This window comes from Tasmannia lanceolata, unplaced genomic scaffold (genome assembly GCF_043159265.1).
Source record: "Tasmannia lanceolata isolate RefF3 unplaced genomic scaffold, GAP_Taslan_0.1 ptg000011l, whole genome shotgun sequence".
Lineage (NCBI taxonomy): Eukaryota > Viridiplantae > Streptophyta > Magnoliopsida > Canellales > Winteraceae > Tasmannia > Tasmannia lanceolata.
The window spans coordinates 4,709,773-4,728,307 of record NW_027518688.1 but is presented as its reverse complement, the minus strand read 5'-3'; the positions used below and the strand labels follow the sequence as shown (position 1 = coordinate 4,728,307).

The 18,535-nt window shown below is 38.5% G+C and overlaps 1 protein-coding gene across 4 annotated transcripts in view; it reads right to left on the bottom strand.

The window, feature by feature from the left end:
* LOC143886379 (zinc finger FYVE domain protein) overlaps window positions 1-18,535 on the bottom strand; it is a 129,607-nt gene that overhangs the window by 46,866 nt on the left and 64,206 nt on the right. For all 4 annotated transcript variants that reach the window (XM_077390326.1, XM_077390325.1, XM_077390324.1 and 1 more), the window contains 2 exons: window positions 16,600-17,060; window positions 15,936-16,274 (listed from right to left, as the gene is read on the bottom strand). In XM_077390326.1, coding sequence (XP_077246441.1) covers window positions 15,936-16,274; window positions 16,600-17,060 — 800 coding nt within the window. The remainder of the gene's footprint in view (window positions 1-15,935; window positions 16,275-16,599; window positions 17,061-18,535) is intronic.

Below are 18,535 nucleotides of genomic sequence, written 5' to 3'. Positions count from 1 at the left end.
GTTTAAAAACAGTTGAAAACGTAAATTCGGTTACACTCAATGACGTGGAACCAATCACGGGCCCTTTTACGGTTCTTTATGCAAGGGCTCCCTTGCATCTATCATTGCTCATATATATATATATATATATATATATATATATATATATATATATATATACATATTTTGTGGTGATCCAAACCACTCATTTGCAAGGCCCTTACATAGATAGGGTGGGTACAAAAAATCAACTCCATAGGATCATCCTAACCCATCCAAAAGTGGAGGGCAGAATGGGCAGATTTGTGGACGAACAGAGTCTGTCCATTTTGCCCTCCACTTTCGGATGGGTTAGGATGATCCTATGGAGCTGACTTTTTGTACACACCCTATCTATGCAAGGGCCTTTCAAATGAAAGCTTTTGATCATCCTAACATTGTGGGCCCAAATGAATTTTGTACCCTCAAGCACAAATAAGCTATATGCGCTAGAGCGCACAATCATTTTCCTCATATATATATATATATATATATATATATATATATATATAGAGAGAGAGAGAGAGAGAGAGAGAGAGGAAAGTGTTGGTGAGCTTAAGCGCCCAATCACATGGGGGCCCACTTTATTAGGATGATCCAAAGCATTCATTTGAAAGGCCCTTACATAGATGGGGTGTGTACCAAAAATCAGATCCATAGGATCATCCTAACCCATCCATTTGTGGTGGTCAAAATGGACAGACATTGTTTGTCCACAAATCTGCCCATTTTTACCTCCACAAATGAGGGGTTAGGATGATCCTATCGAGCTGATTTTTGGTACACACCCTATCTATGATAGGGCCTTGCAAATGAATGGTTTGGATCACCACAGGAAATGTGGGACCCATGTGATTGGGAGCTTAAGCGCACCATAAGTTTGGTGAGCTTAAGCTCACCAACACTTTCCTCATATATATATATATATATATATATATATATATATATATATAGGAATGGAAACTAAGGGAATTATTTCAATTTCTCCCAAAAAATCTGTGAGAATTACATATCACTTTTTTTGACTTTTTTTAACAAAGGCACCCATTCAACCCACATATTTACAATCCTACCCCCTCCTTTATGCTTTCTAAGAAAGGCACCTGTTAAAGCCACATAATTTCAATCATACCCCCTCCTTTATGCTTTTTAACTAAGGCACCCATGAAAGCCACATAATTTCAATCTTACTCCTTTATGCATTTGTAATGAAAAATTCATAGGGTGATCTTAACCATCCAATGTAAGAAGGACAACATATTATGGAAACCTCTATAGATTGGACGGCTAGGATCAGTGTATGGAAATGATTTCTAGGGCACAACCTGTTGATGTTGTGTTCCATCACATGGACGGTTTGGATCAACCTGTGATGTGGTCCGTACAGTTCTTGGGCCGGGTATGGGTCCAAGACTATTGACCCGTAATTTTTCCCCGGTCATTTTGACCTGGCCCGTGTCACCCGGACCATTACGGGTCAGTCAAACCCTCCCATATTTTTCAAAATCTTTTTGATGGGCCCAAAAATTAATCTCTTCAAATATTTGAACCGGTCTATCCCCCACAGTTGGTGGGCCCAAATATTAATTTCTTCAAATCTTTGCACGAGGTAGGCCCCACCTGTATTTTTCAAAATGAATTTTACGCACCACCCCATGATCCAAACCCTCCATTTGATAATCATAGCCCTCCGATCTAAAGAAAAACTACATATTACGGAAACCTCTATAGATTGGAGAGTTGTGATCATCCAATGGAAATGATTTTTGGGGCACGACCATGGTTTTAAATTTCGGCCGAAATATTTCGGTTTCGGTGGAAAACGAAACGAAATTCACAGTGAGTCGAAAAAGTACCAAACTTCGCCGAAACGTTTCGGAAATTTCGGCCGAAACGTTTCGTTTCGGTAAGATCGGAAATTTTGGTGAAACGTTTCGGTGAAGTACAAAATTTCACCCGAAATTTCGGAAATTTCAGTGAACCGTTTCGGAAATTTCGGTGAAATTTTTACAAGATTTCGTCCGAAATTTCGTACCGAAACCGAGATTTAAAACCTTGGGCACGACCTATTTACATTGTGGCCCATCAAATGAATGGTTTCGATCATCCTATGGTGTAGGTCGTGCATTAACATTAAGGCCAAATTGTAGGCCCCACCCAGATTTTTCAAATTAAGTTTGAGGTCAACACCATAGGATGATCCAAGCCCTCCATTTGATGGGCCACGACGCAAATAGGTTGTGCCCCCAAGATCATTTCGATGGGATGATCGCAACCCTCCGATCTATAAGGTTTCTGTAATATGTAGTTTCTCTATTGTCTATCATGAGAAGTTAAATATAATGTTTTCCCACTCCCCGTGCATCGCACGGGGTATCCCACTAGTATATATATATAGCAGAAGAGAAAATGAGAGAATTATTTGAATTTCTCCCAAAATTCTATGAGAATTGCACATCACTTTTTTTTGACTTTTTTTAACATAGGCACCCATTCAACCCGCATATTTTCAATCCTACCCCCTCCTTTGTGCTTTTTAACAAAGGCACCCATTAAAGCCACACAATTTCAATTCTACCCCCGTCCTTTATGCTTTTTTAATTATTATGGAAACCGTTATAGATTGGAGGGCTAGGATCAGCCTATGGAAATGATCTTACGAGCACAACCTATTGATGTTGTGTTCCATCACATGGACGGTTTGGATCAACCGATGATGTGGTCCGTACAGTTCTTTGTCGGCCCGTGCATCGCACGGGGTATTTTACTAGTATATATATACGATGATTTTGAGCCACATATTTCTATATGTGATGGATATTGATGGCCGTGTATTTACTTATGATGAACTGGATTAGACGCTATATCTACTTGTATTTACTTATGATGAACTGGATTAGACCCGTATATCTACTTGTACCATGATTGGTTGGTAACCCCTTTTATTTGCTCTCATGTTCTTGCTATCGTTATGACACTCTTACTGTTATTCTCATGTTCCTATTCCTATTCCATTGCCTATTAGTTGATTGTCATAAGAAACATTTTTATAATAAAATTTCATCATTGTTTACGCTTATTGTGTGATCCCACTAAGAGAGCTTGCTGTGATTCAGTTACTACTCACAGATTTTGCAGGTAATGAGGGTGAGTGCCCTTTTCTTTGATCCGATTTTTCTTCTTCGAGTAAGTGCCCGAAAACCCAAATTTTTGTAATTCTTGTTCGAATTTATGTGTTTTTTATTTTGTTTGTTCTCACTTATTTAAAGGTTCTGGATGTGCTTCTTGATGATTTTGGATTGGGAAAACTTGTTTTGACATTATTCTTTAAGGTTTTTTGACCAAAAATCTACATAGATATTGTATTTTCTTTATGAAAATCAACTTTGAATGAAACCTAGATTTTGGTGGTTTTGTTTTTACTCGTTTAAGAGGGCGAGCCTTGGCGCAACGGTAAGGTTGCTCCATTGTGACCTAGTGGTCATGGGTTTGAGTCACGGAAACACCCTCTCTGGAAAGTAGGGGTAAGCCTGCGTACATCTAGGCCTCCCCAGACCCCGCAATGGCGGGAGCCTCGTACACTGGGCCGCCCTTTCTTTGTTTTTACTCGTTTAAAGCCATGTGTGTGACTCCTACAAGGGTTTGTCGCTATTTTCAATAAAAATCAGCACTTAAAAGTGGCTGTTTTTTCGAGGTTTCATCGAGTACTTGTCATATAAATTTTATAAGATGTTTTCATGAAGAGCGACGATACCTAGGCATGATTGCAACTAGTTTTATGGTTGTTTTTCAACAAAAACAGTGTGTTTAAGGGTTGTTTTCCACAAAATCAGCTGGAAACTTTGCCACTTTTCTATGAAATGAAACCTATAGAAAATTCGTTGGGGCATAATCCTCTTAGCGATGCGCTGCATGGGCACCCAGATGTAGTGTTAAATGAGCAAAGGTCATGGGCAGGTGCCGGGTGGGTGAGGAGGGTTAGTCTTGGGCCGTCACCCCTTTAGCGACGAGCCACATCGGCGCCGGAATGTGGTGAAAAATGAGCAAGGGTCCTCGCAGTTTACTGGACGGGTGCGAGGGGCAAGGAAGCAAGTTTAAGAGAGTAAGATTAGTTTAGCGAGTTGGAACATAGGTTCCCTAACAGGTAAGCTGAGGGAATTAGTTGATACGATGAGTAGAAGGAGAGAATATAGCTTGCCTACAGGAGACTAAATGAGTGAGAGAAAAATCTAGGGAAATAGAAACTACGGGTTTTAAATTATGGTATACATGGAATGAGAGGAATAAAAATGGTATAGGGATTATAATATATAAGAGCCTTTGAAGTGAGGTGGTAAATGTCAAAAGGAAGGGTGATAGAATTATTCTAATTAAATTAAGATTAGGTGAAGAGACAATTAATGTTATTGGTGCGTATACCCCTCAAATACGATTAAATAACTCGGTTAAGAGGCAATTTTGAGAGGAAATGGATGAAGTAGTCAAGGATTACCACATGGAGAGAAGTTATTTATAGGAGGAGATTTAAATGGGCATGTAGGAAGAACTAGTGGAGGTTTTGAGAGGGTTCATAGAGGACTGGGTTTTGGTAATAGAAATGAGGCAGGAGAAGATATTTTGGAGTTTGCAATAGCATATGATTTGATGTTAACAAATACTTGTTTTAAGAAAAGAGATTCACACTTGATAACCTTTAGCAGTGGCACTACCTGTAGCCAGATAGATTTTATCCTCACTAGGAGAGAGGACAAAGCTGCATGTAAAGATTGTAAAGTCATACCCGGGGAGTGTTTAGTCGCACAACATAGGCTGGTCGTGTTGGATATATGCATTAAACGTTGGATGAGAACAGATAGAGATGTTAGACATCCGAGGACTAGGTGGTGGAATCTCAAAGGGGGAAAACTAAATATGTTTAAGGATAAACTACTTAAAGAACCTTGGAGTCGTGACGAAGGGACTAATATTATGTGAAATGAGATGTCTAGTTATATCAGGAAAGTGGCTACAGAGGTACTTGGAGAATCTTGAGCAGCCGTCTAAAGATATGTGGTGGTACAATGAGGAGGTCCAAAAGGCGATTAGGTCTAAAAGGGAGTGTTATAAATGTTTGCATAAGTGTAGAAATGACGAGAACATTGAGAAGTATAAATTGGCTAAAAAAGAAGCTAAGAAGGAAATAAGAGAAGCTAGAGGCAAGGCCTATGAGGATTTGTACCACAGGTTAGGGACGAAAGACGGTGAAAAAGATGTTTACAAGCTTGCTAAGATGAGAGAAAGGAAGAGCAGGGACTTGAATCATATAAAATGCATCAAAGACGAGAATCAAAGATTGTTAGTAACAGAAAACGAGGTTAAAGAAAGGTACAGAAGTTACTTCGATAAGTTGTTTAATGGAGAACCTGCAGCGAATTTGGGAGAACTTGATAACGCTTTTGATGTAAAAAACCGGAGGTTTGTCCGTAGAATCCGAACATCAGAGGTAAGAGTAGCTATGAAAAAGATGAAATTAGGTAAGGCTATGGGGACTAGCGGTATTCCTATTGAGATTTGGAGATGCTTGGGTGATGAGTGTTTGGTTTGGTTAACTAGATTATTTAATAATAATTTGAAGGCTAAGATGATGCCTGGTGAGTGGAGGAAGAGTAAATTAGTACCTATTTATAAGAATAAAGGGGATATCTAGAGTTGCACCAATTATCGAGGAACTAACCTAATGAGTCACACCATGAAGCTTTGGGAGAGGGTAATTGAGCATAGACAAAGAAAAGAGACTAAGGTGTCTGAGAATCAGTTTAGCTTCATGCTCGGACGATCGACAATGAAAGTTATCCTCTTGATTTCGCGGTTAATTGAGAGATTTAGAGAAAATAAAAATGACCTTCATATGGTTTTCATTGATTTGGAGAAAGCGTATGATAGGGTTCCTAGGAGTGCTATGTGGTGGGTCCTTGAAAGGACAAAAGTGCCTACTAAATATGTTGATATGATTAAGGATATGTACTACAGAGCAGTAACTAGTGCCAGGACTACGGATGGCACGTCTAGTGAGTTTCCAATTACAATAGGACCGCACCAAGGATCAGCTCTAAGACCTTATCTTTTTACTCTAGTTATGGATGAACTTACGGAGGGTATCCAAGACGAGGTGTCGTGGTGTATGTTATTTGAAGATGACATAGTATTAATTGACGAAGCCAAAGCAGGAGTTAATGCTAAGTTGGAGCCATGGAGAACTACTTTGGAATCCAAAGATTTTAGACTGAGCAGGACTGAGACAGAGTATATGGAGTGCACCTTTAGTAATGTAAGGAGGATGGTCCAACGATGTAGTAAATATGAATGGACATGAGGTACCTAAGAGGGATATCTTTCGCTATCTTGGTTCAATCCTACATAAGGAAGGAGAGATTGAAGAGGATGTTAACCACAGAATAAGAGGAGGTTGGTAGAAGTGGAAGCATGCTTCAGGAGTTCTTTGCGATCGTAAAATACCTACCAAGTTGAAGGGAAAGTTTTATAAGATAGTTGTGAGGCCAGCCATGCTGTACGGCTCAGAATGTTGGGCCACCAAGAAGAAGCATGTGCATAAGATGAGTGTAGCGGAGATGAGAATGCTTAAATGGATGTGTGGCCACACAAGGTTAGATCGAATTAAAAATGAAGACATCCGTAAAAAGGTGGGGTAGCACCAATGGAGGAGAAATCATAAATACGATATGTCTACGAAAGGTGACTTCTAGCGTGAAGGATTTACTTAGATTTATTAACTTAGGGTAAATTATAACAAGAGAGAATTAATAGGTTGAGAAGAACAAATTAAGTTAGCAAATGAGTTTGTAAAACTAGGATAAATTAATTGACAATTTGACATGTAATACTACAGGGTTACTTTCTTATTGATTCATGGTGCATCTCATCTAGAATAGATTACACACTCAAACACAAAGGAAAGTGATAGTTAACTCACATAAGAATGGTTTCATTAATGCCTATGATATTATAGTTTTGTTTCCTATGATCATGTTCATGTTCTTTGTTCCTATATTTTAGAACTACAAAAATATTTGTTGAAATAACTATTTTATGATTCTATATTTTTTTTCTTGGCTGTATGAATATACAAGATGATTTTGAGGCATATTACTTTGGTATGCGATCGATATTGATGCCCGTGTGTGTGTGTGTGTGAACTCAATTCAACTAAACTCCGCCTGTGTTTTTCACAACCTGTCCCAAGCCAGGATGAAGGAGGAGGGTTGGCATCAGATTGGCAGCTGGCCGCAAACTTTTCCACTTCTGTACGAAATGAATATACATATATATATAGGGAAATGATTTCTGCACTCCAATGTTTTGATAAAAGGCGCTCCAATTTTTATCGTGTGGTATTTAAAGGGCTGTCAGAGGAATATTACGGTTTTCAAAAATCTCTTAAAGACCTTTAAATACTACACGACAAACAAGTGGAGTGCATGTTTATCAAAACAATGGAGCGCTGAAATCATTTCCCTATATATATACTAGTAAAAAACCCCGTGCGATGCACGGGCCGACAAAGAACTGTATGGACCAGATCATAGGTTGATCCAAACTGTCCATGTGATGGAACACAACATCAATATGTTGTGCCCGTAACATCATTTCCATAGGCTGATCCTAGCCCTCCAATCTATAGAGGTTTCCATAATATGTTGCTCTTCTTAAGGTGCCCGGAATTCGTAAATATTTTTAAAGGTGTGCAGTTCGTCAATATTTTTACACGTGTCTTGCATTCGTAATATTAATTTGACCCTCACATAGTGAATAAGGGAAAGTAGTTTTTTCGTCATCGTTAGGGGTGCAACTCGGGTCGGGATGGATCGGGTTGAGGCCAACCCGACCCAACCCGAGGAACCCATTTTTCCAACCCAACCCGATTTGCAATTTCCTCAACCCGATCCAACCCGATTTCCAATTCGAGTTGGGTTGGGACGGGTTGACCCGATTTGATATGGTACCAATTGTTGACCACCTCAACTGAAGCCGGGTTGTTTTGGATTTTGAGAACCAATAGTGAGTCACGAATAATCAGTTTTTGACTCACAGTTGGTTCTCAAAATCCAAAACAAACAGGGACTAACAATTAACAAAGGGAAATGTTATCCGCACTACTATATTTTGATGATCACACTCCTCACTTTATTAAAGTACCGTATGGCTCGCACCATAGGATTATCCAAACTGTCCATTGTGGACTGTGGAGACTATTTCAATGTTGAAAAAGAAAAACACATATACAGAACTTCTTCAGATGGAATCAAAATTCGGGTTTCGGGTCGGGTCAGGTTGCCCGACACCCCAACCCGACCCAACCCGATTTCCAATTCGGGTTGATTTTTCCCAACCCAACTCAACCCAAATTCGGGTTGAACCTGACCCGCGTGGGAACATCCAAGTAACAGCGATGGTTTCAAATTATATATAATGCTAATGTCCTCACTACCATATTTTATAATGTTACTACTCACCGTATTTTGATGATCACACTCCTCACTTTATTAAAATGTATGGTATGGCCCGTACCATAGGATGATCCAAACCGTCCATTAGATGGGCCACTGCCTAAATAGGTTGTGCCCCAAAAAGAAAAGAAATTTCTTTTTCCTCCCGCTATATATATATATATATATATATATATATATATATATATGAGGAATAAGAGTGTGCGGTCGACCGCACCTAAGCTTAGGTGCGGTCGAGGGCCTAAACACATGGGTCCCACACTTTTTGTAGTGATCAAAACCATTCATTTGCAAGGCCCTATCATAGATAGGGTGTGTACAAAAAATCAGCTCCATTGGATCATCCTTACCCCTCCAAAAGTGGAGGGCAAAAATGGGCAGATTTGTGGCAAACAGTGTCTGTCCATTTTGCCCTCCACTTTTGGAAGGGTTAGGATGATCCTATGGAGCTGATTTTTGGTACACCCCCTATCTATGATAAGGCCTTGCAAATGAATGGTTTGGATCACTCCCCAAAATGTGGGACCCATGTGACTGGGCAAGCTAGCTCACCATAAGTTTGGTGAGCTTAAGCTCACCAACAGTTTCCTCATATATATATATATATATATATATATATATATATATATATATATATATATATATACACGGACCACATCATAGGTTGATCCAAACCGTCCATGTGATGGAACACAACATAAATCGATTGTGCCCCAAAAATCATTTCCATAGGCTGATCCTAGCCCTCCAATCTATAGAGGTTTCCATAATTGTTGTTCCTCTTAAGGTGCCCAGAATTCGTCAATATTTTTACACGTGTCCTGCATTTGTAATATCAAACTTTCTGTAATTTGACCCGCACATCGTGAATAAGGAAAAGTAGTTTTTTCATCATCGTTAGGGGTGCAACTTGGGTCTCAACCCGACCCACCCTGAGGAACCCATATTTTCCAACCCAACCCGATTTGCAATTTCCTCAACCCGACCCAACCCGATTTCCAATTCGGGTTGGGTTGGGTTGGGTTTGGTCGGGTTGACCCGATTTGATATGGTACCAATTGTTGACCACCTCAACTCAAGCCGGGTTGTTTTGGATTTTGAGAACTAATAGTGAGTCACCAATAATCAGTTTTTAACTCAATATCGGTTCTCAAAATCCAAACCAAACAGGGACTAACAGTTAACAAAGGGAAAGGTTATCCGCACTACTATATTCGATGATCACACATACAGAACTTCTTCAAATGGAACCCAAATTTGGGTTTCAGGTCGGGTCGGGTTGCCCGACTCGACCCAATTTCCAATTCGGGTTGATTTTTCCCAATCCAAGCCAACCCAAATTCGGGTTGAATCCGTCGGGTTCGGGTTGGGAAAAATCAACCCAACACGATTTCCAACCCGACTGGGTTCAACCCGACCCAACCCGATTTGCAATTTCCTCAACCCGACCCAACCCGATTTCCAATTCGGGTTGGGTTGGGTTGGGTCGGGTTGACCCGATTTGATATGGTACCAATTGTTGACCACCTCAACTCAAGCCGGGTTGTTTTGGATTTTGAGAACCAATAGTGAGTCACCAATAATCAGTTTTTAACTCACAATCGGTTCTGAAAATCCAAACCAAACAGGGACTAACAATTAACAAAGGGAAATGTTATCCGCATTACTATATTTTGATGATCACACATATAGAGCTTCTTCAAATGTAACCCAAATTCGGGTTTCAGGTCGGGTCGGGTTGCCCGACAGCCCAACCCAACCCAACCCGATTCCAATTCGGGTTGATTTTTCCCAACCCAATCTTACCCGCGTGGGAACATCCAAGTAACAACGATGGTTTCAAATTATATATAGTGCTAATGTCCGCACTTCGATATTTTACAATGGCACTACTCACTGTATTTTGATGATCGCACTCCTCACTTTATTAAAATGTACGGTATGGCCCATACCGTAAGATGATCCAAACCGTCCATTAGATGGGCCACTGCCTACATAGGTTGAACCCCAAAAATAATTTTCATAGGTTGATCCGAACCCTCCGATCTATAGAGGGTTATAGGTTGATCCAAACCATCCATGTGATGGAACACAACATCAATCAGTTGTGCCCATAAAATCATTTCCATAGGTTGATCCTAGCCCTCCAATCGATATAGGCTGATCCTAGCCCTCCAATCGATAGAGGTTTCCATAATGGTTGTTCCTCTTCAAGTGCCCGGAATCCGTCAATGTTTTGCAAGTCTCCTGCATGAGTAATATAAAGTATTTCTTTCGTTATTGTCATATGTCGTTACCTCTGCTTGGTAGTTTTTTCCGTAATTGTCATAGACAGGTACCCAATGTAGGTACTTTTTGTATGTAGATTACGATTTTACCCTCAAATAATTTCTCATAAAGATAGATGTTAGATATTAGCAAAGGGGTTAATGGTAAAAGAGTATTTTCGTCCAGTTTTTCACCCAATGTAGGTACTTATTGCTATCTTCTTTCCGTACTTATTATTGGTAGCCACCTTTCAAGCAATCGTATTTTCGTCCAGTTTTTCACCACGTCTAATAAGAAAAATCTCTGAACACACACCACTGCAAAGGATCGGCGAGACGTAGCCTTTGGATAAGGTGGGTAGCAAATCATGATTCAAAATTACGTTTGTTTTTTTTGCCGAGAATTTAGCAGAGAATTTAGCGGCTCTTTGCCGAGAATTTAGGACCAACCGAAACCGAGAGAGAATCTCGTGAGAAAAGGTCAAAAATCTCGGTTGAAGATTTTCTCTCTCATGGGAAGACAAATGGGAGGCTAACACATAAGGCAAGAGGGAAAAAAAAAGCAAAAACCCAAATAATATATGCAAGGATGCATGGGAGGCTGACACGTAAGCATAATGAACAGTCAAACAGCCCTTCCTCTTTAATATAATATATATATATATACACACACGATGATTTTGAGACTCATACTTCCGTATGTGATGGATATTGATGGCCGTGTATATACATATGATGCAATGGATTAGACCCATATATCTACTTGTACCATGATTGGTTGATAACCCTTTTTATTTGCTCTCATGTTCTTGCTATCGTTCTCATGCTCTTACTGCTATTCTCATGTTCCTATTTCCATTCCGTTGCCTATTCGTCAATTGTCATAAGAAACATTTTTATAATAAAATTTCATTATTGTTTACTCTTATTGTGTGAGCCCACTGAGGGAGCTTGCTCTGATTCTATTACTACACAGATATTTTGTAGGTGATGAGCAAGGAGCACCTTAGGATGAGGAAGAGCAATCTTAGGATTTTGGAATGATGATGTTGTCATATTCATCAGTTGTTTTAGATATTGTCATACTTTGGATATTTAGTCTGAGTATATGGGTTACAGCTTTATTTTAGTTCATGGACATGATATAAGTAGGTTAATTTAATGATGTAATAGACTTTTAATCCAATGGAATAAGATTGGTCAGTTTATTTTCTTATGTTTGGATTTCTCTCATGTTATTGTTGTCTAAAAAAAAATCTTGTGGTTTTTACTTAATCCTTTCCTCGTAGCGACCCGATGTGGATTTGTGTTGTTACATTAGCCAATGCCATATTCCCATTGATGATGAACTTGGACAGATTCTGAAACTTGAAATATTGTATTTGGAGAACGTCCTATGATGGCTATAAAGTAGGGGTACAACTTGGGTTGGGTCAGTTTGAGCTTTTGCTGAAATATAAATTGGAATCAAACCGAACCTAACCCGATTTTATGGAAAAAGCTCAACCCCAATCGACTTGAGTTGCACCACTACATATAAGTGAATCGTGAACTGCTCAATCTTTCCTATAAAAAATAAGACAATTGTTTCACCCTTATAAGTAGGGGTTTAACTCCAAAATCTGCAATTCTATGTATGGATAATGCTAATTTTGAATTTTATGTACTATCATGCGAATTTTTAATTTTATGCACCCTAAAATGGTCATAAATTGGAGTATGAAATACAAGAAAGGATTCATTAACATAACAGATTGTACGACAGTTATAGTAGTGAAAGATCAATTGAATGTGTTTCACATGACATATTATCTTATGCATTCTAATTTCATAGATTGAAAGATGAAAGACAGATAATAGCTACAAAGGCTCCACATTCGTTGCCAAATAGGGTATTAAATGGCAGTCTAACTGTTGCTAACAAGGTTATAATTTTCCACCAAAACTGACACGAAACAACCTAAATGTTTCTGTTTCCACCTGCTGAGGACCCCATCATGGACATGGCTGACCAAATAGATGAAAAGGTATTGCACAACCTTGGCCATCCCAATGTATTGAGGTGATCGGCTAGATTAAGGGACAAGGTGGCTAGTGATGTGGCACCAACGTAATAATTTCCATGCTTCTATAGGTTGCAATTGTAGGAGGGTATATTTGTAATGAGGGGCCATGTAGTGAGGTTTGATTGTAAATGGAGGAAAAAGGCGCCAGACGACGACTTTAAATAGGGTAGAGCTTCTTTCATTTAGGACTTTTTGCTGAATTTGAAAAGTAACTCTTGTATACTCTAGCTTGGAGAGAGATTTGTTGACTTGTAAGAACTTTGATTGATGATAGAGAAGAAATTCCTGGATTCAAGGCCTTTCATTTCTTCTTGATCTTGGCTTTATGTGGCTGACCTAAGTTCCTTCTCGTTGTAATTTTCTTCCACTTCTGTTATAATTGCAATTTTTAGCCTTCTTTTCATCTTCTCTTGAACATTTTACCAGATTTTCATCAATACAGCTAGTGCATTTTCAATTCTACTTTGTTTCTATTGTTTTCCACTTGAATTTCGAATTGCATTCGGCATTTTATTTATGTTTTACAGAAACTACAGCAACTTGTTGTTTATGCTCTGTTTTTTACTGCAAATAACAGTTCCTGACTGTTGATGTGCCAATTTCGTGCGATCGAATTTCATTACCATGATCAGATGGTTGCTTTACGCATTGTTTTAAACCAGATCTAGATCACCAGCCCCACCAAAATTGATGCAGCCCAAATCATAGTGCTGATTTGTTTCTATTTTCCTGCATGATTATCGTAGATTTGTTCCAAATCATAAATTGGGAATTGCCCCCAATATATGATGAATACTCAGACGACGGATTCTTAATTGTTTCTAAAAGTTCAAATGATGATCAATTTATTTTCTATGGAGATAAAGTGCTCAATGATTCACTTAAGGAGATGGTTGAAGTGCGATGCGGAATCATGAATAATGTACCGAAAGATAGTAGATCTGAAAACACAGAGATTGAAGTGATGGGCCAGTACAGAAATATTATGTCGAATTCTTCTGCAGTTTATGTTGATCCATTTTTACATACAGTGGAGGCTACCTTGAAAATTTATAAATTCAAGCATGTTCAAGATCAACAGACTTTATCTTTTCATTTTGGAAATTATATAGTATGGCTTAATCTGTGTCAATTTCAGTTGATGATCTTTCTTCGTTACTTCAAAACTCGAGGACGGGTATTTTTTAACCATGGAAGAATGATTGAGGCGAGGACCGCCGAGAACATGTGCTATTTGGAAGATTCAAATCCGAGGATGGATTTTCTCGAACCCAGGAGGCTGATGCAGCCCAAATCACAATGCCGATTTGTTTCTATTTTCCTGCATGATTATGGTAGATTTGTTTCCAATTTCATACATGCCAATTAGATAGATTTATTTCTATTTTCTTTAATGCTAATTAGAATAGATTTATTTCTATTTTGTGCATGGCCAAATAAGGAACATGCCATTCCAGGCATGGCTAATTAAGGCAGTTTAGTATTGTGTTTACTTCTATTTAGGTTGCCTTTAAAGTGGAAGCATCAATTATAGATGTTTTCCCCTTTGCTTGTATGAGATTCCTTTTTAGAATCCCTCCTAATCTTATTTAAGGGAGTGGAAGAGACATGTAATGGGACTTCTGATTTTGATTATGAAATTAATGAATTGAAGAGAAATGTCTGTTCTTGGAGTTTTCTTCTTTTCTTCTCTATTTTGCTATCGTAGGACTACGATTTCCTATTCTTGTGGTTTATTTTCGCGCTTCCGCCGTATCAGGTTGCATTAGAAATGCATACTGAAAACCAAACCGTAAGTGTATTAGTAGAATACTTATGAATATAATTATATTTATATGAATTGCACGTGATTATGGTTAATGTCGCGCATGTAACTAGCTGTTCAATTTTCTACAACTATTATGGATGACTATCTTACTTATGTCATGGTCTGTAAGTGTGTATTTGTAATTATTCTACCATATCCTAAAGTTTCACCTTAAAATATTATCGTTTGAGCATATTTTTATATGATTTCTTGATTTTACAGAATTTCCACATAAATTTCCAACTGAAACAAAACGTTTCCGTTTCCTTGATGACCAAAACCGAATCGGAATCCGAATCCGAAATGTAAATCTTGGTTGCAAATGACCATGATCTTTCTAAAGTACCTGGAGTGGAATTATGAACAGCAACCCTTGACCATGTTGGAGTGAAGTTTGCAGTTAAATTGCCTAAATAAACCAATTGGGTCATGTCCACCCAGAGAATACATATTGCATACAACAATGGGTACACCACTTAGAATTCTTGACATGGAATCACTTACCCGTATCACATATCTATCATGCACTGGTACTGGCCATCAATTTTTCAGCACTCGAACAAGCCATATTACATACATGAACATTTTTTGGCTAAAAAACACAGCTCTACCCTCCATTTTGGTGACTCCTGGTCAGTGCCAACGATTTAACAGCAAATGATACAGCATTTTTTACCAAAGAAAATACATTTATTTCAGGACTCCAACTCCAGCTACCAGATTACCATGTTTCCACTCATGCAAATGCTGCATCTGTTGAGTTTGATGCTGCAATTTCACCCAGTGTAAGATTTTACCCATAGCAACATTTGATGTTGAATCACTACTACAGGAGAGAATAGCTTCTATAGAAAATGTCTTTGTTTACTGGTGAAGACAAAAAACAGGGATGGGGAATGTGGACTCATGATGTAGGCAAATCATGATGGATTTGAAAAAAAAAAAAAACAATTACTCCAAATGCTTAAGTTGTTGGAGATGGCGTTATTTAATATTTTATACTTTAACACTCCCCCTCACATGTGGCCCCCCTTTCTAGCGTTGGCCTACACGTAGTCCATCTAGCGCCTCTTTTGGGTTGGCCATTACATGTGTATTTTTAATATCAAGGAGTTTTGAATCCAGATACCATGTGAAAACAACCAATTACTCCAAAAGCCTAAGCTGTTGGAGATGGCATTATTTAATCTTTTATACTTTAACAAGGGAGAACAAGCTAGACTATCGGTATGAAGGAAGCATCAATATTAAAAGTTAATTGCATCGTTCATACCTCTCAACGGCTTTTTCATACGGCCCTTCATTTTCCCAATCAAACGAGAGAAAAACTGCCGCATCCAGTTCAGCATTTTCAGATATCGGGAATTCTTGCCAACTGTCAGAAGCTGTATGGCCTTGAGTATTTACTTCTGAAAGAGTTGAAGAAGCAAGATTTCCAGACATATCATCAACTTCGGACTCAGTATCGCTTTCAAGTTCGCGAGATCGCTTCACATTGATTTTCGCTTCAGGTTTAGGTACATCACCCTCATTTTTATTATCTGTTATAGTGGACTCCGATACCCTATGAAGGTTCGATTGCATTTGTATCCATCGGTTCAACGTTGGAAACCTGTTCCTCAAATTGAAAATTGGAACTAGGTAATGAAGCTATCAAAAAGATAAAGATGTGATCAAGGTATAAACTTTCGGCTTCGGTTTCGGACATAGCCAAAACCGTAATTTCGGCCGAAATGCCGAAATTTCGACCGATATTCGGTAAAAAAACGCAAACTTCATTATTGTGGTGAAATTTCAGCCAAATTTCGGTAATTTCGGCCAAAATTTTGGAAAAAAAAATTAAAAAATTACCCCGAAATTTCGGTATTTCGACCGAAATTTAAAACTATGGATATGATCAACTTCCCAACAACTTGTATTTCTTTCATATCCCTTACCTCTCTGACTGATCAAGCGCAAACTCGTAGAATAACCTGTAAGCATCAGGTGCTTGTCTGAGTGCATCACTCGAGGAACTAGATATTGATGATTCAACACCACCGGATAATATGCTACTCCCAAAAACACATGCCAAAACAGCTCTCACTGGGGACAATTTAGCCAAATGCTTCACTATATTCAACTGAAGAGTGTAAAGAGGAGATCCAGGTATTGGCGCTGAAGAACCATATGAACTAGGCTTTGTTTCCTTATAAGACTGGAATGGAACTTTATTCTCGAGTCTTATTGACAAGGTGGGTAACACTGGAATGCAGGCCCAACCATGACCGGACCTTGGGGGGTAAACCGGTGGAACACAGGCAGATATCACTTCATGCACAAAATCCACACACATAATGTCAGCCACCTTTCCTGCGGCATCGGTGCTGCCTCGCTCAAAGACCAGGCGAGTTAAAAGCTGCAATGTAGAACAAATAAACAATAATAATGCCACTTGAAGAATAACTTGCTTATCATAAAAATATTGGTCGCTAAACTACAGAGTCCCCGGAAGGGTTTTATGCACTAAAATCAGTCCAAGATGACTATCGTAACAAATGCAAAGATCCTAAAAACTAAGATATAAAACTCATGACTAACAAATCATGAAACAATCCCAAAATAGCCGAAAGGACAGATCTAAAGAGATTAAGCAGGGAATAATTCACGTGGACATCAATAAAACCCTAATCAAGAATAGAGAGAATAAAGAAATTCCCGTGTGGAAGCCCTAGCAAAGTTTAGTGCTATATGTTTAAAATTTATGGTTTGGCATGAGATGCCCGTTTTTGTAAAACTGAGCTTTCTGATCCTTTTATTCGTTTTGTTTTTTCTTCCTTATTGGCTCCTTGAGTTTTGTTACTTTCTTTTAAAAAAAAGGAAAATGTGTCTCCATCAATCATTGAGAAACCTTAATCGACTCCCTTTTAGTCAGGCTGAGTTCTTGTCTAAGTCCAAGTTTTTTAAACTCTTCTGTAAACACAGGTATCATTTAAAAGGTAATTCTTAACTTTGTAAAGAAGCAAATGTACCATACACACTTGCAAGTCAAAAAATTAGGAAACAGATCTGTTTTTTGTTGGCTATAAAAAAAATTTTTGAACGGTAAAAGATTTTATTAAGAAACTAAAGGAGACCAAGATGGTCAACACGAAGCAAAGGATACAAATGAGACCCCCAGAACTTTAGGAGGCAAGAGAGTCAGGGAGAGAGAAAATCAAGCATCTCCAATACCTCCATAGAGACCCCCTCTCAAGCTAGTCTATCGGCGACACTATTAGAAGATCTTCTAACATGAGAAAAAGAAGGGCGATTTTCTCCCACCTGATCAAGAATCTCATCAAATAGATTAGTGAATATCTAAGGATAAGGATGGAAGCCCCTAAGCCATCTAATGACATTAAGAGAGTCCCCAACTGCAAGTTATAGCCCACATTTATGGGCTATAACTTCATCCAATTTTTAATAAATTTTTGGATATTTTAACGTTTTTGTGGCGTCTAGGACATGTTGCCAAATGCATATCATGCATTAGAAAAACATATCAAATTTCACCTCATTTGCTACTCCTTGGACATTTAAAAGCTTAAGACTTTTGTTCAGACTACCAGATTGTCATATAGTGTGACCCACACAATACTATCATATCTTTGGTAATCTACACACACTTTGTGGTCCTATTCTCAAATTTAACTAGGCCAAACAAACATCCTATAAATTGACCAACCAAGCAATCAAGTTTTGTGTTGAAATATCCAATTTGTGTAGCCAGACAAGCCATATAAAGTGTCAAAAACTTTTATATTTGAAATCTTTACCATATGAAAATATTATCAGGGCAACGATATGGTTTCATGTGAAATAGCTATTGGAATGCCTAAAACATAGGACACA